The 21,320-nt window shown below is 39.0% G+C and overlaps 2 protein-coding genes across 3 annotated transcripts in view; one reads left to right on the forward strand and one right to left on the reverse strand.

Moving 5' to 3' along the window:
- Nucleotides 1-445: 445 nt before the first annotated feature.
- On the reverse strand, nt 446-16,345 carry cusr (Copper-only SOD repeat protein). Its single transcript, XM_034110425.2, has 10 exons — nt 16,074-16,345; nt 12,113-14,195; nt 11,486-11,585; nt 9,687-9,764; nt 9,265-9,366; nt 8,491-8,623; nt 8,271-8,385; nt 7,344-7,480; nt 1,504-1,584; nt 446-910 (listed from the first exon to the last, which is right to left on the reverse strand). The coding sequence occupies exons 1-10, from the start codon at nt 16,111-16,113 to the stop codon at nt 822-824; spliced, it is 2,958 nt and encodes a 985-aa protein (XP_033966316.1). The 5' UTR covers nt 16,114-16,345; the 3' UTR covers nt 446-821.
- Nucleotides 16,346-20,085: 3,740 nt separating this feature from the next.
- Nucleotides 20,086-21,320, forward strand: part of add3a (adducin 3 (gamma) a) — a 133,046-nt gene continuing 131,811 nt past the window's right edge. Inside the window, exons 1-2 of one of the 2 annotated variants that reach the window (XM_034110759.2) lie at nt 20,086-20,254; nt 20,569-20,666. The gene's annotated coding sequence lies outside the window, so the exon portion shown is untranslated. The remainder of the gene's footprint in view (nt 20,255-20,568; nt 20,667-21,320) is intronic. The other variant, XM_034110690.2, reaches the window with a different exon arrangement.

Raw genomic sequence — 21,320 nt, forward strand, 5'->3', positions numbered from 1 at the left:
TATAATTATTGTGTCTATTATACCCAAGCTAAATACAACGATATTGCCTACCAGAGCTTCATGTCTCTTATCATGGTAACTCAATTTGTCAATTCAAATCATACATAATGTACAGTGTAGATGTTGTGTATTTGGCCGATAAAGGTGATTCTGAACAGTTTTGTTATTGAATTGACTCATCTAATGACCATTTCAGTGTTGTCGATGTTGGTTTAAGGCTCATAGGCTACTCTTTGGTAAGTTTAAAGATCTCGGTTATGTCTTTTTGTATTAAAAAAAAAAATTCATTTGAGGTTTTAAGTACCCCACATTCCCCTCAGTTGCAAATGTTAAGAAATAATAAGTTTTCAATAGATAGATTTGCATTCCCTGCTTATGCTTAGTGTGCTCACACATTTATTCATGTCCTAGGTTGATGGGTCTAAACAAAGAAAAACAACTCATAGAAACATTATTGCATTTTATTTACAATTTTCCAAATATATACACAATATTTTTGACATGAATATATGGATAATGCATAATTGAAGAAGAAAAAAGTCTGGATATCTGAAAATGTACCGCATTACCTCCCCCGATAAAGAATGAGAGCTATTTGTTGTGTACACAATTATGTTTCAGGGCTACACTGAACAGTTGGGGAAGTTGCCTTAAATGATTGCTAGAAAAAGTAAGAAGTAGGTATTATTTGCTTGTTAATAAAGCAGATGCCCATAGTACCATTTGGTGGGCTACATTTCATAAACATATTCACAGTTTTACAATATGTGGATCCATGTGGCCGTGCTGATGATGCATGTTGTGGCCATTTCTCTGAGCTTTTAATAGACTGTAGAGGACATCAGGAAGGTGGCAGCCAACATCAAGCCCAGGAGAAAACTTCCTGGCATCGACAGCGGACCTGCACTCCCTGAGGGCATCAAATCAGAGGTGCGAACAAGTTCATATGTATTCATTAATCGTTGTGGTTATTATAATCATCAAAGGAGTGGAACTCAGTGGAAGGAGCAGATTACTCCGAGCCTAATCTACGTAACAAATAATTAAATCAATATTTGTTTGAGGTGATATTGATTTACATAGGTGTTTATGCTACTAGCTTTGTCTATTTGCTTTTGTAGATCTTTCCTAAATAAACCAAAAGCTAACATTAGGTAGTGCCTGATTTGCATAGTTTTAAAGATACCATTCGATATTCCTTTGTGGTTCAGGAATATCTGAAATTCCCAATATAAAATGTAATAATTATATGTAATATGTCAACAAAATAAAGGAAGCATCTTGAACCTGATTTATACAAATGTTCATTTTTCCAGAAAGGATTGCAAATGTGCAAATATTTAAACATAACATTTCTTAAAACTAGGGCAAGTTTCATGGTGTACAATTCAACACAGGACTTCTAAATGTAGGTCTCCCTTAAATAAAAAACGAATTCACACTGAGTTCATTGTGTGCCTATAGTCTATTTATAGCTATAATTACAGTATGGAGCTTACTTACTTGTGCATGAGTCAGACTCTTTGAACATGCCCATCTTCTCGCTGGTTTTGACAGATTTCAGAAGTTCTGCGCTGACATCTCCTTAAATTAGAGACAACATGGCAATGCTTAATTACACACAGACATTATAATTACGTTAGTGTGAGGCAGTTATGGACTTGCTTTTCCTTCACTAAGTAAGATAATAATACATCTAAAATGCTGCAGTGCATTTCGAATGTTTCAGAAATAACAAATTACATAGCAAGTTTGTAAGAAGGTTTGATCATTTTGCACATACTTTTTTGCTTCAGACAGGGATAAAGTGCTGTTAATTTTATTTATTTGTTATCCTACCAAGCAAAAAAACATGATATTTTTCACACATTCTCATCTGCATGCTGTCTGAAAACGTTCCGTTGTGCATCTCTCTGCTGTTTTGAACTCCACAATAGTAAACTCTTCACCTGGTGGGAGACTTGTGAGGGCATAAATGCATGTCCTGTGCTATACTGTGTGAAACCCCCGTACAGACTCTTCTCTGTTCCCCCCTGAGACAGAGGAAGGGACAAAAATGAGACACACAGACACTCAACTCCAGCGTCAGGTTACTGAGCAATCTTTCAGGTTTTCCGAAGATTTTTCAATGCCCGTAATTGTTCATTGACCTGATGACCACAGCCTGGGCACACAGCTTGCCCCACATTGGTCCTACAAGTCTGAAGCAGTGTTTACAGGCTTACATGCTGCACACAGTCTGACAGATTGAGACACACAAGGAGCTTTGTGTGTTTGTGAATGCAGTCCTGGCTCAAAGGTGCCAAACCTTCTTTGCTAAATCAGCTCCTATGCTATTTTGTTTGTCATTTTCCCAAGTCCTCTTTTGAGTTTTGTTTATTGATGCAATAATTATAATGGCATTTTGACAACAAAAAAGAACGAGGTGCCAAGTTTCACGGAAATGAGTAATATTTTATTTCATCATCGTCTTCTAGAGAAACGATCTTTTTGATCTCATGTTATGTCTTTGGAAGCGAGCTGACCTACTCGACACATGTAGCTGCTTGGCCACTTGCCACTTTATTTTTCACTGCGTCTTATATAATGTCATGAAAACAATAAGATCAGGGTGTGGGTTAAAAGATTAAGGACCTAATGTCATGTGACAAAACGTGTTACTTAGAAAAATGAATTTCTTTTTAGCATTAATGTCTCCTGCATGGTTTATTTGGACAACAACAGTCAGCATCAATAACCCTGCACATTAAAATGTCCTAACCCCATCACAGGACATTTCTTGGAGAGGTGAGATGAGGCAATAGTCATCACTTCACCAAGTTTTGTAACCTACTACTTAAATATTATTGTTGCAGAAGTGTATTGGATCATATTAGAGTCCACCAAACTAACTTATTACAGTTTCTCGATTGCTAACACACTAAAATGCTACATAAAGCACAATTATTTTAACTGACACTCAAAGAGCAAAACATCGGCTCAAATCTCCAAAACTCTAAACACGTTTTCAGCTTTTCACACAGTTTGCAAATCAACATGGCACTTTTTACAAACCACTGCACGCGTTTCTCCACGTAAAACACAGGAATCTGACATAAAGTCACGTGTTAGCAGGTTTAAAACACTGATATTCAAAATGCCTCACACATGGACCAATGATCAAGAACCACGTTCCACCTGACCAAACACCTGGTAGCATCATTGTTGGCTCATCAATCAGGATGTTAGCACCATAAAAAGATCACAGGTGAGTACTTTCTTACAGCAACAATGGAAGCCAACATGGAAGCAAGAGGAAGAGGAGAGGATGAGGAAGAGTACTCTCTAATGAAATGAAATGTTATCAACCATGGTTTGACGATGTGAGAGGCTGGACAGAGGGTTCAGCCTAATCTAAGCCGATTTACTGTCGCCTCTGTAATCCGGACACTTAGACTTGAACACAGATTAGTTACCAGTTTGTAGCTCTGCAAAACTCATGATATATCAGTGCTTAGATCTGTTGTGTGAAACGTATTTACTTCATTACTATAATTGAATTGTTGGCATGTTGCAGACTATAACTGTACAAAAACCCTGCACAATGTACTGTGGTAAACTTACTTTTATGCAACACAGACACTGACCAACCACCAGAGATGGAGTACTCGAGTCCTGGACTCGGACTCGAGTCGGACTTGAGTGCCGATTTTCGGGACTCGTGACTCGACTCGGACTCGCGCACTGATTGACGCGACTCGGACTTGGACTCGTGAATTCTCGCACAGGATGACTTGGACTCGGACTCGGACTCGTGAATTCCCCCCCCCCCACGATGACTCGGACTCGACTCGTACATTGACGCTCCGACTTGGACTCGGACTCGAGCACATTTTCTCTGGAGTCTGATGTCCTCTATCCTGTATGGCGAGTTCACGTACTGGGCCCCGCTATTCCAGTCTAGAGATGTCTACAGACACACCCCGCAGCGTGCTGTATGCTTTCACACATTCTGCTTCCACATTGGAAAAGAGCAGCGCAAAATGCTCGTTATGTGGAAACAATATTGAAGAGAAGGCTCCGTAACACATTACTCTAGGATCGAGTTCAGACATATAGGCTGTCTTGAACACTATCATCAGAGTAACGTGATCTAATCAATAAATAAAGATTCAGCCGATAACGAAAGCACATACTTAACATGCAGAATGACGTCATTTTGCATGCTAAGTAGCCATGTGCTTTCTGGGGATAAATCTTTATCGGTAAACTGATTTAACCCGTAAAAGTTCCTTCAAAATAAGAGTCCCGATCTTATTACTATCAAAATAAAAGTGCAAAACGAAAACTTTACCATAGGAAAATATTGGCATACAAATATAATCACTTCTCTAAAAGGTAACTCATTTTAAATATAGTTTATTTATATATAATAATAATATTAATATTAGAAATAAGCTTTATATTTGTATAGCACCTATTACAAGAATTATAGCCAAACTCGCTTCACAGCAGTTCAATAGACAGGATAACAGCAATGTAGAGGAGCAGCTACATTTCAAAACATATATCCACGAAGATTAATACATGAAGACTTGTGACTCGGACTTGACCTCTTCTTAAGTGACTCGGAATTGGACTCGGACTCGAACACAGGTAATGATGACTCGGACTCGACTTGGACACTCCTTGGGTGACTCGGACTTGGACTCTGACTCGACTACGACTCTCCCTTGGTGACTCGGACTTGGACTCGGACTCGAAGAGTGGTGACTCGAGGGTGACTTGGACTCGTGAATTGGTGACTTGACTACAACACTGCCAACCACTATGTCTTTGTTGTTTATCTGAAGGACTGAGAAACAAGCAGGTGCAGGTGGAAGGCCAAGGATTTTCAATGAGGCACAGGAAGCAGCAGTTACAAACTGGGTTTTGGCAAACAATGCCATCACACTTAGAGATCCGAAGCATAGTAACTACACTGTAAAATATTACCATGATTTCACAATATTTAGCTGTAATATTTTACAATAAATTACTGTATTACCACTTTACAGTCTATACCTGTAATGTTCACAATATAATACTGTAATTTAGAATTTCACAGTGAAATCAATGCAGGCACAGTTAATTACTGTGAATGTACAGGATCAATGATTACCAAGATTTCACAACATGTTACTGTATTATTTCATAGTAAAATATTGTATTCAGACCATCCTCTGTGATAACAACACATTAAGTGATTTTCTTGCTTTTATCGCTCTTGCTTGGCTTTAAATACTAATTTCTTTCTTTGGTGCAGGTTTTACTTAAATTGAAAGGGGCACCGCTGTATGTGCCTTAAAATAAATGAGGCAACATATACATCTATGTAAAATTGAAATTGTTGTCTTGGCTTATTGTTTTCAGGTGCATCCTGGGCATTAATCCTGAGACGGGCTGGAAAGCCAAAAAGAGGCATGGCAATTTAAACCCCCATGTCAGCACATTCTTCAGAAAAATTGTTGACTTTGAGTGGATGTCTGTGTAGACATGTGTTAAGTGCTCCCCTCCTTGTTTTCTGTCTGCCCCTGGCTCCGCCTCTGCCCAGGTGCACCTGGTCTGCCCCTGGCTCCGCCTCTGCCCAGGTGCACCTGGTCTGCCCCTGGCTCCGCCTCTGCCCAGGTGCACCTGGTCTGCCCCTGGCTCCGCCTCTGCCCAGGTGCACCTGGTCTGCCCCTGGCTCCGCCTCTGCCCAGTTGCACCTGGTCTGCCCCTGGCTCCGCCTCTGCCCAGGTGTTCCAAATTCCACTCAGCCGTGTATATATATATATATATATATATAAAGAGAAGCTGGAGGAGAAGGATGTCTCGCCTATCCTAACGCCGGAGACACTGTCCTTAGAATACCTCTTTGCCATTTTGAGCTGTAGGCCATATTTTTGCAGATGTGTTTATGTTTAGCCTGGAGGACCTGGTAGTCCAGTTTTTGCGGCTTTATTTTGTTTCCCATAGGGTTTATATTTGATTTCTGGTTAGGCGGGGGAGTTCTGGGTCCTACGGCCCGTGGTGTGGCTGGCTCGGGTTCCCTCCTTCTGTTTGTTCCTTTTGGCCAGTCCTCCAGACCTCTTTTTGTTTCCCGTTTCGCTTGTGTGAGCAAACGGCTGATTATCAATAAATGCTCGTTACCAAGTACCGGTTCTTTTCGTGTATTCTTTCATGTTGCGGGTCTCAGCACGAGCCACTACCGCGGAGTAGAGGTTGGGGCCGTAACAACATTTCCAAGACACTGTAAAATGTACTTTGCACTTCAATGGAGTAATACAAAGTTAAAATGGGCATTTTCTTTGTTGATTGAGCTGATTGAATTGTGTAGTTATGGTACAATCCCAGTCAAATTTACAATATATTATCGTATTATTTAGATTTGTATATTTACAGTAAATTACTGGCTACTGTGTTGCATTACTTCTACAGTAATAGTGTGAACATACAGGTAATTACTGTAATTTATGTACAGCAAGGTACCATAATACCACAGCTCTGTACTGCTATATAACAGTAATTCCATGGACATGGCAACTGTAAAGTCACAGTATTTAGTTGTACTTTTATCCGAATTAACTGTAAAATATATACAGTAAATTACTGTGAAATATTTACAGTCAATTACTGTGAAATCCATGCAACGAGTAGCCAGTAATTTACTGTAATTTTACAGCCAAACATTTTACAGTGTATGTGCTGAGATGCATGTTGCACAATGTTATTTTTGAATCAAATGTGATTTCTTTCAACAACTCATTTGTATTTCTTCCTTTACTGTATTTATGTAAACTGAAGCAATCTTTCTCTGCAGAAACCTCTACATACAGAGCATAGCCCATAAAAGATTAACGTGCTTTAGATTATGCTCAGCAGTGCGTAGTTGGGTGGTCAAACAATCTAGTATTATGACTGGAGTGTGTTATATTCGGTGCAAAAGTTTGCATTTGGTAAGTGTTTATGTAGTTTTGAATGCAGTTCTTCATTTAGCAGGAGAAATTAGGTGTTTTGTACTTTGGGTGTGTGGTTTTGTAAATTGTGTTTAGTGTTTAGTGTTTAGTGTTCTGGGAAACAGAGCAATTTAAAAAAAAAAAAGGGTGTTAGCAATCGAGAAACTGTAAAGCTAGTGGTGTCTGTTAAGTATTTGAATGGTCAATGGCTAAATAATAGAGTATTGATTTTCCGTGTAAAAACGAGGAAGAGTATCAAATATTCCTTGACTCGCTTCCTCAAATCATCTTTACTCATGTTTCTGTTTTTTGTGAAAGCTAATAATTCTCTTATCTTGTAAAATGAGACATACTGTTGTGTATAAAGTGGAAGGGTTTCTGCCTTACCGGACACCATGTAGTTGACTTGGATGCACTTTCCCTCAGCTGAAGATGGGTTAGAAGAAGCTGAAGAATTGGGCAGGATGGTGACTCTCGCTGTCTCCAACTGCAGGACAGCTGCCACCCTTCTACGGAAGTCATATCTAGGCAAAAATGAATTAGATATTGAGTTTGTAGTAAAAAATAAATCGGATAATAAACAATAGATACTAGCTAATAAACAATTTCCAGTGCATTTTATAAATGTTGTTTATTTCAGATGCATAATGTCCTTATATCATATTTGATCAGCCTCGCTTTTAAAAAAATGCGACTATGTGGAATGCTGCGGAGTTTTGTGAAATGCTGTGGTGTTTTGTGAAATGCTGCGGCGTTTTGTGAAATGCTGTGGTGTTTTGCACTTCAGGGCCACCGTACTAAATAGATTAACAAAACTGAGACTCAAAACGCTCAAAAAAAACGATCTTTCTATCTTTTTCTGTTTCACTATTCATGTGTGTGCTGTATATTTGAACTCCCAATTAATGATGTTTTATGTTCTGTCATAAGCCTATTAGAAATTCACCAATTACGGATATATGGTGCACTGAAGACCATTTTATTCTGTATGCATAGAACAGTTATCGTCCAAAGTAGGCAAGAAAATGGTACTTGTTCTGTACCTAATAATATTGTTCTTCACCTAAAAAAGGTATACACTGCAAAAGTGAATCAAATAAGATGTAAATGAGAAGAAATGAAAATTATTTTACTCCATGTACTGTGCGAATTGCTCTTGTTTAAATTGCTCATCAGGTATTTACAACACTTGTGTAAAATTTGTTCCCTGATCACCCAACCCTGTTTGTTCTCTCCGGCACGCTTGCCAAGAGATTAAAGATACAATTCACGAGAAAGGTTGATAACCATCAGTGCGGTTTTTATTTCACTCACCTGCTGAATTGAGTCACTGTGGGAAAGATCTGCTCTGCTGAAGGGGATTCTGGGAGGATGTCTGCACATGCCATGATACTGTTTCCGTCCTTCAGCACTACAGATCTGTAGACCACTGCAAACACAGTTAAACATGAACTTTAACAACGTTTTTTGGAAATCTTCAATTCTAGCTCCTGCTAAATACACTGTTGGTGGTAAAACTGCGTCACTTTGGCACCTGTGTCGTCTCCAGAGAGCTGGATGATGCTGTCAGTGAACAGCTGTCCCTCACGTAGGCTGACCTGGCCTTGTCTCGCCGACACCTCTCCCACCACACAGCTCAGAGGGTTCAAAAGGGAACAGCTGGAGCTCTGAAGGGGGAATAGAAAATGGGAAGTAAATTACATGTTAACCACAAGAGCACAATGTTCATGTTGTATTGTTAGAGAAAGAAACCCACAAGAAACAACCTTCTTCTCTGCACTGGTGGACATCTTTGTCTCATTGTTCATAGTTAAGGACTTACAACTAATGCTCAATTAAAGCAAATACAAATGCTTTTGTAACTTCTTCATGCTTTAACTTCTAAAAAGACACATTTGCAGTGGAAATGTTCAAATCTCATATATCCCTATGGCTCTTCGGAAAAAAATATCCAATTCAAAAAGGCCTGCTCAAGAAGTTATATCTACTGTAGAAATATTCTTCCATGCCATTACCAGACACTAAGTTTGACTCCTTGTTTTGCGTGCTGTAATAGACTACCACATGATCATTCAATAACAAATGATGGAATTTGATGAATGGTGTCTTCTTTAAGTCAGTAATGTTATCCACATTTTTGTGTATCTTTGAAGAGGTGATAAGGAGGAGTTTCTAGAGTCAATTGAGGACAAAGCTTTGTTCAAGATAATCGGAGCAAAATCTGCAGATTAAATACTTGAAATACCAACATATCAGCTCTGCAATCAATCACTTCATAAAGTTTGAAAATGAAAGGGGCTGACCTCACCTTGGATATCATGTTGAATGGATTGAACGAGTCTCCCGTACTTTGACACTGCCTGGTGTTGCCGGCTCGGTTGCTTGAGATGAACAGGTCGACCACATTCCTCTGCAAGGAAGGGGGGTCAAATACAACAAGTGAGTGTGAGTTCCTATTGTTTTTTTACGATACTGTCGATATAGCCCATAAATACAGTAAAAAACATACAATAACAGCAATTGTCACATGGTTCAGAGACATATATTTATTATATCTTTCTAATCCTGGTGCTTTCAATACAAGGAAATGTACTTACTGGAAAATAATGAATACCTTTAATTTCTGCATTTCAAAATGTATCAAACCTCATTGTCACTAATGCACAGGCCTTTTAGATTTACAGTGTGCCCCCTTAATGTCCAAGTGAAGATTCATGCCTCTGTACTCACATTTTGTATTTCCGATGACTGAAGGTTCACCTCCAGCTTTATATCACTGCTACTCCCATCAGGAAACACCTGCTGGCGCTGAGAGACGGGAACATCGACATGTCCAATATTAACAGACACTTGGAGAGACTGAATTGTGCACGGTCATACTATCATAGCAAATAGTTCAACCAGAACTGGGTGCTTGTTTTACTGAAATATAAGGGCAGACACAAGTGTGAATTCATTATTGAGACTCTGTTATCTGCCTGAGTAAATCTTGCAGATGACAATGTTTATTCCCCAGAGTATCCCTTATAATAAAGCATTTTGGAGACAAAAGCTCTTAGACATAGTGCAGCACTCAGCATGGGGCCTCTGGAGGGCCGCTGACAGAGACAGCTGTTTTCTTGGGGAGCTTCCTTGTTCAGGGCGTCTGTATGTTTCACAACCCATTGCATTTCTCTCTGTAGTTCTATGCTAAGCTAATAATCTCGTCTCTTCTTCCCATGTCCCCTTGTTGCAACCACGTGCATAATGAATTCACGGTCTGTCCAGGGAAGCAGAACATACTCTGTCATGTTTTTGTGGCAGCTTGGCTCTTAATGAGTTCGAGAGAAAAGCCTTGCATGTGCTCTGTGGCTATCAGAGGAATAACAATGGATTCTGAATCTTAGAATGTGCATTTAGACAAATCACAACTTATTTTATGGCTGGTTGATTATTACTGGAACTCATTACACAGTTTTTTTGTTAAGAATATTAACTTTATTAATTGAGGAAAGACTTTCACCATCCTTATCACAATGTACATTTAATCTGTTTGTCATCTTGCAATACACTTATTTATCTAAATAGTTATCACTGCAATAAACAATAATTAAATTAATCTTACTGAACAATATTTAATTTTAGATTATGTTCTTGTATATATAATATTATATTCACATGTATATAGACTTCTTGCACTATGTTTTATTTGTATTTTTACATTTGATTATTTAACTATGTTGCATCAGTGGAGGAGCTCGGGTCATAAGATTTGCATTGCCATTTATACACTAGCTTATGTGCATATGACATTAAAACCTTTGAATCTTCAAAATGTACCGTTACAAATAAATACAGTGTTTCTTATCCTAATTATGCAAGGTGATGTATTTTATTCTTTCTCTCATTTATTTTTAAAACAACAACCTTGTTTTTCCCCACATGTATCAAATATGTTTTGACATTTTGCACTTTGGCTAAGTTTAGCAACCTGAACTTGGGCAACAAATAATCAGGCAACTATTGTAAAGATTACTTAAATAACTGTGGTTGGAGCAACCCACACATAAATGCAATCTCTGAAAAGACATATGGGAAATAAGAAAGGCTGTCTTTCATAAACGGGAACTCTACCTCAAAGTTGGTTTTGGGGCCATGGTGAGTACAATTACAAATGTGATAAAGTTGTATAAAGCTGTCAGTTTGGTCAGGCTTTGTTATCTCCCCTAATGTCTACCTAAACTTGCCACTCAAAGCCAAACTGTCAGTCATGTTGCATTGTGGGTAATGTAAGAGATAGCCTTTGATAAGAAAGAAGAATGTGTTCATTAAAAGAAACGACATTTCAAAATGTGATGTTTGTATAACTGGGAGATAAAGTAAAGTGTACTTAGTATTTACAGTATAGGACATGTATTTATACTTAGTGTGTATTTGACAAAGAAAAGATGGATAGGCTGATTACTTTTTGTAAATTAAACTTCATATGACAGTATTTGGCATTTAGTAACAAATAATTTGTCTTGCAAAAGGATGTTGTTGGTTCTTACGAGTTTGACTGTCCCATCCACTGAACCACTGAAAACAGCCTTAGCAATGATCCATTGTCCATCTGTATCTCTGTCAGCTGAGATGTCAGCACACCGCATTCTGTCCAGAAAACAAACACATGCAAAGTATAACACAATATGAGACACCAAACCACATCCAAATCTTGCTGTGTACTTTGAGAATGTTCTGCTAAGCAATGTTTTGTTGAGTCAATCTCAATGAATAAGGGGGATTATGTTTTATAATACAAAACATGAGGAGGATATGACTCAATGTCTATGACATATTACACCTATAATTGGCCTCAATAGACTGTCCAAGTCTGACACTGTGCCAGAGGGCCACTCAGGGTGGTAGAGCCGCAAAACCACAGATGACTACTGCAATTTTGCAGCCGCTAGAATTGTTCCTGTTTTCTGTTTGCTGTATCTGTATATAAATACACATGGAAGGAAATGAGTCAGTGGCTACAGTAGTTACAGTGGCCTCTTCTTCAGATACAGGAACCTGCTCTAATCCTCCTATGGGAATTATTTTCGCATTTGCTTTTCTCTTACATCTTAATCTTCTGTTGATTTATTTCTCTCTAAAAAGCACAAGCACATGAAATGCATACAGGTTCTTACCTTGATCCGTTCGAGTAGTGAATCAAGAGTGATCTTCCGTCTATGCTGTAGGGACCAGTTAATGGCAGGTCAGGGTCATTGTACACAGCCTGAACCTCGTTGAGGCCATGTAGAGTCCCAAACTTCCCGCGAAAGTCCCCAAGCTCATATTGGTCCACTGTGCCAGTTCCAGGTGGGGGGCTGTTTGATATGTTCCAGGCTAACGGGTTGTAGTGACCCAGGATGTTTGCTTCGGAGCAGGGTGAGGCACTGCCAGGTTTGACGGGCAGTATGTGAACATGGTAGCCCCCAGCCACAGACTTCAGGTTAATCAGGGTGACATTTACAGTCGTTGGGCCTTGTGGGACAGCCTGGGAGAATCGGACCTGTCCGCCGGGGATCTGGGAGCCAAACCAACTTCCTAAACTAGCTTTGGGGACTCGCACCTTTGTGACATTGGCACAGGCAATCCTTGGGCCACCTTTTTCTTCTTGATGGATGACCACAGAGCGACCAATAATGCCTGTCTCGGACAACCAGGAAGTGACATCAGTGAAAAAGTGTTTTGCTTCCACTACGCCCACTTTCGCACCGAGGTTGAGGGTGCTGTATTTGCTGGAGAGGTCTCCCACCTCGCAGGACAGGGGGCTGGAAGGGCCACAGTGGAGGCCATAGCTGCTCTCTCCTACATTAGAGTTGAAGGGGTTCCAGTGTCCTCCTGTTGTGCTGCAGCGTCTACTATCGTCATCTCTCTCTGAGCTGATGGGGTACATGTGAACATGCCAGTTGTGGTTTTTGGTTGGTGTTGTTGAGGGATTTCCATATGACAGATCTATGAAGATGGAAACGTCAGACAGAGGGTTGTTTGCCAGCTGGGCGAACCAGATCTCACCAACCACAGGGCTCTGAAATATGGCTCTGGCTACGATAACTTCACCGGGGTAGCCGATGCTGGCACAAACATACCTGGCACCATCTAGTTGGTGAATCACAACCGAGCGACCTATAATGCTGTTATCTCCAAACAGAGGGAGGCTGAAGTCTGTGAACATCATGTCCACCTCGTTTCTACCTTCAAGGGACAAATGCTTGGCGCTGAGATCACCAATTTCATACATGTCGTGAGTTGAACCTGGCCCGTTGGGGTATGTTGGGTCTTTTGTGTTGACACCGAATGGATTCCAGTGGCCACTCACAGCAGCATTTGAACACCGGCTTGATGAAGGCGTCCTGACTGGCGGAAGAGGAAAATTATGGACGTGGAAAGGGCCGACTCTGTTCTGCAAGTTGGTCAGGTTCACCCTCAACTCTGTCACATCAAAAGGGGAAGCCTGACGGAACATAAAATATCCCTTGATGCCTCTCATGTTCATTACAGCGCTCACTTGTTTCTCCGGCACAATATAAATCTGAGCACACATGTAAGTTGACCCCATGCGGATGAGAAGAAAGCGATTGTTGATGTTGAAGCTGGTCACGTCCAGACGGGATTTCTCAGGTGTAAAAGGGGTTCCGACTTTAACGACACCCATCATGATCAAAGCTGAGGGATCTAAGCTTCCAAGAAGAGCTTTACAGCTTGTGGCAGTGCTGGTTGATCCATAGAGAGTTACGTAGGTTTGATTGGCATTGACTTGACCGGTGGTAACTAGGTCTGCAAGCACCCTGGGGTTGGCCAGTCCTTTGTTAACGCGCATGTAAACATTACCAGCGATTGTTCCTGTGAACCTGGCCTGATAAGTCGCGTCTGTTTGACTTTGACTTAAAACAGTACACACTTTAGTGCCGTTGCATGTCTGAAAAGTCAGCGAGAAGTCATCCAGGTTTGACATTTGTCCGAAGAGGAGAGACACGTTGATTGTGGGGTCTGAGGAAGGATCTGTTGTGAAGGTGAAAACGCTAGAGCCGATATTTGCTTCAGAACAGGGCTGAGCATAATGGCCATACATGACGGGGAACTGGCTGAGGGAAAAGTTAAGTGAACCACAGGATCCAGTGCCAGACACGTTGACAGTGGCCATCTGGGAGGTGGAGTCAAAGTGCACCTGCCCTGTGACTCCTCCCATGTTCACAGGCGCCAGAAAGTGATCACAGGAAAAGGAATCTGAAAAGGCAAGGCAAGTTTATTGATAGAGCACATTTCAACACAAGGCAATTCGAAGTACTTTAAAAAAAGATTATTAAATGACATTTAAAAAAAGTAATTAAAAAGCCAAGATAATTCAAATAAAACAAGCTAAAATTTAATAAAGTCTGGTAGAAAATACAAGAATACAAGTTACAGTACAGTTTAAGATAGTTATTTTTATTTAATTGAAAAGAGCAGCAAAAAGTCATCAGCCTTGAATTAAAAATACTGAAAGTTAAAATGAATGGATGAACAATTGGGGGAGATGATAGTATTTTGGGTTCCTACACTTGTTAATGCACAACTCCCATCAATGAACAATCCTGCAAAACCCTAAATCTACGTTTTGGAATTTTGTTATCAATGTTTACATATTGGTCCTATAGTGCATGTAGTACATTAGACTTCTAAAATGGTTTAGTTAAAGCCTGGGAATGATTATCATCATCGATGAAGACTTAACATTTCCAAAAAATCCCTTCAGACGTGTTTCAAGACACATATCCTCATACCTAAATGAGAAAATAAGTAATTACCTTTGAACCCTGAAATAAATATACGACATCAGAGAATGTCAGCAATGGACCCACATTGTGAAAAGGTATGAATGCATGTATTCCTGAATCAAGGCAATATTATAACCTGTTTACTTGTATTTAAGCATTGAGGTCTATTTTCTTCGATGTCATTGTTTTACACGGCGGCAGGGACAATTAGAATTACATAATTTATTATTCCTAAAAAATCTTCCCCTTTTATTTATTAAATGGGATATGATACAGGTCTACTGAGCATGCAAACTTTGCATGATTGGCTAAAATTGAACAATTATGTTATCAGGAAAGTGTTAGGATTTGTCTGTGTTGGTATTTTTCTTGTCCTTTTCTATCTTTGGGTTTCCCATTTTATTTTGTAAAGTGTTCACCCCCGTTTCCTGCCTGTTTGCCTCTCTGATTACCCAATTGTGTTCACCTGGTACCTATGTGTTTTCTCCTCGCTCCTCACCTGTCTCGTGTTTATGTGATTAGTCCAGGGTGTATTTAAGTTCTTGTCTTATGTGATAACTAAGTTCGTCCGTGAGTGTTCTGTTTGTCTTTGTCAATATAGGTATCATAGCCTTGAAATAAAGGAGTTTTCAGTTATATCTGCATTTGGGTCCTACTTCCAACACAAACCGTAACAGAAAGATACTACAGTATTAGTTTACTGTTTGAAACATGATCCTGTAAAATCATAAAATTACTTAAATCATGTTGGAAATATTGTCAGGTAGCATGCAAATGTTAGTTTCCATTCTCAGTTCATTGTTATATATAGCAGCCACTTTCATTTCTTTATTTCTTCTGCCTGTATGCCCTTTGAAATTAGGCTTAATAGCGGAAATGCTACTTTCACAATTTGACTGTACAGTCTAGGTCTACAATTATTGTCATTATCCCTATTTGGATTACCCTTTGAATGACACTACAATAAGTTAAAATGACAATATATTGTAGGTATTCAGTGGAGTGCAAATCAAACCATTTGACTCCTATCTGATAGGAGGTATTGGCCTTTCACTGATATGTTACCCATATACTCTACATCAACAACAGGTTAAGCATTAAGTTTAATCTTGGGTCAGCGGGTAACTGAGATTCTCAAAGTTTTCTCATGTGGAACAGCATCCACAAACAACATCTACCAGAGCAAAAACACATAGCAGTGAATCTGTTGGCAGAAAACCTGCACACTCTTTCCCTTGCCACTAGTTATAAACCCCCTGTAATAAACATACAACTGTTGGAAACATAAATCATTCATGAGGTCTGTGAGGCAATTGCAAATGTCAAAGTTTGGAAAAACTATACTCACCAAGTAAAGCAAGCAGCAGGGCAGCTGTCATTAGGCACATGTTGGCAGAGGTGATGAAAACACAGCAAAAAAAAGCTATTTCGGATTAAAGATTTGATTTTTAACAAAACTTCCCGTATAGTCATGCAAATCTGCCTTACAGGTGTTAACAAGAAGAAAAAAACAGCTCAGCTACAACTAAAGAAGTTCCATGACAGCTGCGTGATGGAGTGTGTGTGTGTGTGTCCAAGTGCGCTCTCCAAGAACGTGTCATGTGTGACTGGCTTTTTCAAAGTGTGCAGCCTCCGTAGTGCTGCTTTTCACCAGCAGTCTGTCTGTGTCAGCCTGTGATTGGTCAACAGAGGTAGGGGAGGGAGGAAGACTATTTGGCAACCTGGATGGGCGAAGTAGCCCGCAAAAGTGATCCAATCCTCTATGATTGGTCGAAGGCTTTATTCTTTGTAGAATAAGATTGCAGACATTTGTTTCTAAAAACAGAAACACACTGATGACAATGAACAGCACCAATCTAGTCCAAGGAATACAACCAATATATCAAAAATATGTAATACAAATGAATAAATACAAATAAAAAGTACTAAAATAAATATACTGGCTTACAAAATAGAACAGTAGCGTTTGAATACAAATTCAAATTATAGAGTCAAATTAATGTAATTGCAGGTGTTCAACATGTATTTAGCCTTTTCTAAATACTTGAGCTATTTAAGCAAAATAAAGTGAATAGTTTGTATATGCAGTGGCGTTTCTATATGTACAAAAGTGGTGAGGCACAACAAACGTAGATGTCTATATATAAGCTTCTGCAGTGAGGTTCATGGCTGGTGAGGCACTGGCACTGACTCTTCAGGTTTACAAATATTATATTTGGATACCCAAAAAATGTAATTTTATCATTTAAATATTGAATTGCTCTCTCTTAGTAAGATCCCATTTTCAATAAAATTGCAGTCTTACCTTGACATGAAGATTAAGTCCATTTGCCTATCCTTCTGGACAAAAATCGCTATTACTTTTTTGTAAAAGTCCTCCTTATCTTCTTGTAGTTTCAAAAGTCTATCATAAATCTAATCTAATCAATAGATTTATGATTCGAAAATTATAAAAGTAGGGTAGACATGTGGATATTATCCGGCTGAACAAAACGTGAATTTATCTCTAACAGGTTTGTTTCCCACAGATCTTATTTTGAGCAATTTTCTAAAATCCTATGGAGAAATCTCATTGCTTTTAGGTCGAGGGAAGCCATGCGCAGTTTACTTCCGGGTTTTAGGACGCGTCACTGCAGCTCTCTCGTCTCCTCTTCACACACCACACTTTTCGCGGCACACATACTTACAGCCAATCAGCTCTGAATTATGTGAGATGACGTTTGGTGGGGGTGGCAGCATGGTCCTATTTTTTTGCCACACACATTAAATAGGACAATACTCTGAGCATGCGCAGTGTAGTTTTTACAGTCACCATTGAGTCCCACATGGCTCTAAACAGCTCAATAGGCACACTGTAGACACTAATTAGAAGAGCACAGACTAACACATCAATGTACAGACGAATCAGAGGATTACACATGATCTTAAAATATATTTTATATATGTTTTAATTTATTTTTTGCATTTTTATGTAATCATTATTTGTAATACTTTCTGCTGACACTAATGACTTATGACCCATGACCTAATGACCAGTCGCCACAGTGTATATGTATATATCGCTGCTCTTTGTGGGGGGGAAAAAGGTCAAGTTTATATTCTCATAGTTTTGTGTTTTTTCCATCAGGTTGATCCACTCTTTCCTTTCCCTTTGTACCACCTTGGTTCCTCTTTCTTCTGCCCGAATGTGCTTCAGCTGTCCTTGTGACAGGGTTGAGGGGAAGAAAAAGAGCAGAGAAAATAGTAACTTGTTCTAAGAATAGCCCCCCATCATTGTGGGCTATTTGGGGATGGCCACACAGCTATTTACACACATTGGAGGACCTGTGAAGTGGGTCAGGTCCTTCATTTGGCCTTTTCTTGGGTCACTGATTGCAGCAGGAGATGGAATTGTGATCATGTACACACAGGCTTACTATTTGCACACAAACAGGCAGAGTTCTCATATGACTGTGGCAAATAGAAACAGAGCAATACAGTTTAAAGTTGAATCTACCCAGTACCTTCAGCTGTAATTTAGTTTTAGTAAAAAGTTAAATATTTCCTTCCAAAATGAAGTAGTTTAGTTTCCATATGTCCTGCACACACAGGACAAATGTGCCCTTTGTTCAGAGTCACGAGGAAGAAGAGCAGCAAAACTCTCCAAACACGTGGCCTTGTTGACCTTAATTGAGGTTAGTTAATAGTTAAGTTACACCCATGATGCTATCAAGGACATTTTGTTTTAAAGTTCACATTTCGCCAGAATGTGACAGATGACAAGAGATATAATCCTCAGATTCACCAATGTTTTCTGATTCTTATCTTACTGCATTTCCGGTTTAAAAGAAAGGCTGGCCTGAATATCTTTCTAAAAGTAACATACCTTTTGTTTGCAATAATGGATTTACATAAAGCTTAAATGGAAATAAATATTTAAAAAAAAAATCTGCTATTAATGTCGCTTTTTTAAAAACATTTTTAAGAAATGAATTAAATTCAGATATGATTTCCCAAAAGATTTCCAACAGATGTGACATTTGAATATGATGGAATATTTATAGTATTTATTTGGATTGTCCTTGCAACTTGCAAAGGCACATTCGTGTGAAACAATTAATAGATTCGGAGAACATTTTTTGTATATTTAATATGTTAGGTAATCTGTGTATTTATGGTTGTTTACAGCAGTTTCAGCCACAAATGAAATATGCTTCAATCCTGTTTATTCCATAACCATTTGATGTGAAAGTTTAATTTAAATATTGCCAAAAAGCCTATATCACATTTGCTCCTAAAATACAATGATGCACTTAGTATACTGTATGTTACTGTCAAGAAATATATCAATCGATGTGATGCTGGTGTCCCTTTGATACACTAAGGACATAGAAACATGTTTTATTTGTCAGACTAATACTTTAACTGTAATAGTTTCACCTTCTTTCCCAGTGTCAAACACAAAAACTCAAATTGTGTGTACGGTTGTCTACAAGATCCATATGTGCTTGATCACGATATATTATTAATTTAGCTATAAGAGAAAATACTACTGTACAATAAAAAAAATAGTAATTACAGTATTGTTTTCTTCTCTTAGAGCCGTTTTTTTAAAGGGACACTGGCTACTATTTCAAACTAAGACTCACATTACACACAAGAACCACAATATTACCATGATGAAAACCATTGAACACATGCAAAAAGATGGCACAGAGAATGTTTTGTATCGAGCCTACTTGTTTAAAGTTAGGGTTGCTCATGGCTCATCTACAGGCTGTACACCAGCAGCCTTCGGGCCACTAGATGGAAGTAGAGAATCATATTTTGTACGAGTTATAGTTTATATTTACTTGGACGCTCTTGTCTGAACCTAAAATTATTCATTTGTTGCATAATATCCTTTACATAAAAATACATAGGCCTACCCAAAAGACAACCACACTTGTATAGACCTAAAAAGCAGATAAGGACACACACTTCACAGTAAGCTTTAACCATGATATTGCACGAATGACAGAGATTCAGTGATTTAATTACATTTCGCTTTTGTGAATAATATACATCCAAGTGGAGAACACACTTACAATACATTTGCTTAAAGCCTGTGCTGGGAAACGTTTCCCCTGCTAGGTCTGCTCAACTCTTCTGGCTTGAATTGGGACCATACATTGGGACAAACATAAATAATACACTTCAAACACAGCCCGCCTGAATCACATGTGCTGCGTTTCAAGCAAGGGATTCGCGAAAAAGTGCCTCTCCCGTTACGGTAAATCAGGTTCACGCTTCCTGCCATATAGTGAGCTAGCGTTTCCGGTTTTGCCTGCATTAGATCTACACGGCATGTGTTGCTGCCGGCAGGGCTGCAGGGATCAGGTTTACTCCATCACGTTGCTGTGCGTCAGTGAAAGTGCTCGACACGACGTGCTTGAACGGAACCATTGAATTCAAAACGGTGAAACAGACCGAGCCAGCCAGATGCGGTCCGACACTTTCTGCAGATCCACTGTCAGCTGCTAACCCGGTACCTGGAGACCGTCACAGAAGGTATGTGCAGTATTTGTTTATATTTAGGCATTTTCATAACGTTTGAATTGCACGGCATGCGTTATTGTGGTTGTTGGGCATATGATACCTGCTCGACATGCCCAACACTTCAACACTTGGATATCCAAACAGCTGCATTATTGTTTACTTTGAGCTCCAAGTCATCCATAAGATAACCTACTGTTTGTGATATTCTAGCAGGACTTACTGTAAAGCTTCATTAGTTCTGTAGATGTCTTTAATGCAGCTACTTTACATTTTAGAAGGTGCATGTATGATTTGGAGAGAAACAAATCTCTTTCAAATATTCTCAGGTGGTGCTCTCTTTCTGACAGGAGGTCAGGTTCAGTTACAGTGCAGAACCTCCTGCAGCTGATAAGGATACACTCAAAGTGTGAAACTTCTTCAACAAGTAATGCACTTCTTTAAATAATTAATTCTATTGTAGTTTTTTTTTAGAATACTTCTCTTTTTGTTTACACTTTTCCCATTTGAATGTCTCTTTCCTAGTTCATATTATACACTTGGAAAAATCTACCAATACTGATTATGTTTCTTATATTTCAATGAGATTTATAGTGATAAAATAAGAGTCTTTTTTGTTGTTGCTATTATCCCGCTGATCTTCCATTTCTATTTTTCTGGCAGATTTCTGTCTGTAGGCAATATACTTTGCTACTACCACTACAAGACGCCAAAGTGAAACATCTTCAAGCATCACATTGAGATCAGTTCGACTCAAAGGAAAACTGTACTGTAATCATCGTGAGGTGTCAGTTTAAACATTGGTTAAATGACTGTATCTTCAGTTTAATTCACACAGTTACAGATCAGGTTGTAGTTATATTTTAATGGGAAAAACTATCCATAGGTTGTTCATACATCAATTATTAGGCCCAGGCAGGTACAAATGTTGGCATTCACACAGCACCGTTTACATGTAGTTTATGTAATTGGTCTATCTGAGCCCGGTTGCACATGGTGTTAACAAAAACAGTACGAAAGGGATAATTTTACTTGAATTAAAATATCTTCCTTCTGCATCTAAGCTTTTGCTAAGTTAGAT

The sequence above is a fragment of the Pseudochaenichthys georgianus genome, chromosome 1 (assembly GCF_902827115.2).
Source record: "Pseudochaenichthys georgianus chromosome 1, fPseGeo1.2, whole genome shotgun sequence".
Taxonomy (NCBI): Eukaryota; Metazoa; Chordata; class Actinopteri; order Perciformes; family Channichthyidae; genus Pseudochaenichthys; species Pseudochaenichthys georgianus.

Excerpts from the sequence above, each read along its gene's own strand:
- cusr (XM_034110425.2), bottom strand. The coding sequence starts at position 16,113 with ATGTGCCTAATGACAGCTGCCCTGCTGCTTGCTTTACTTG. Across the intron at positions 9,367-9,686 it reads AGTCATCGGAAATACAAAAT|AGGAATGTGGTCGACCTGTT; the intron begins GTGAGTACAGAG and ends CCTTCCTTGCAG. Across the intron at positions 1,585-7,343 it reads AGTCAACTACATGGTGTCCG|GAGATGTCAGCGCAGAACTT; the intron begins GTAAGGCAGAAA and ends CTCTAATTTAAG.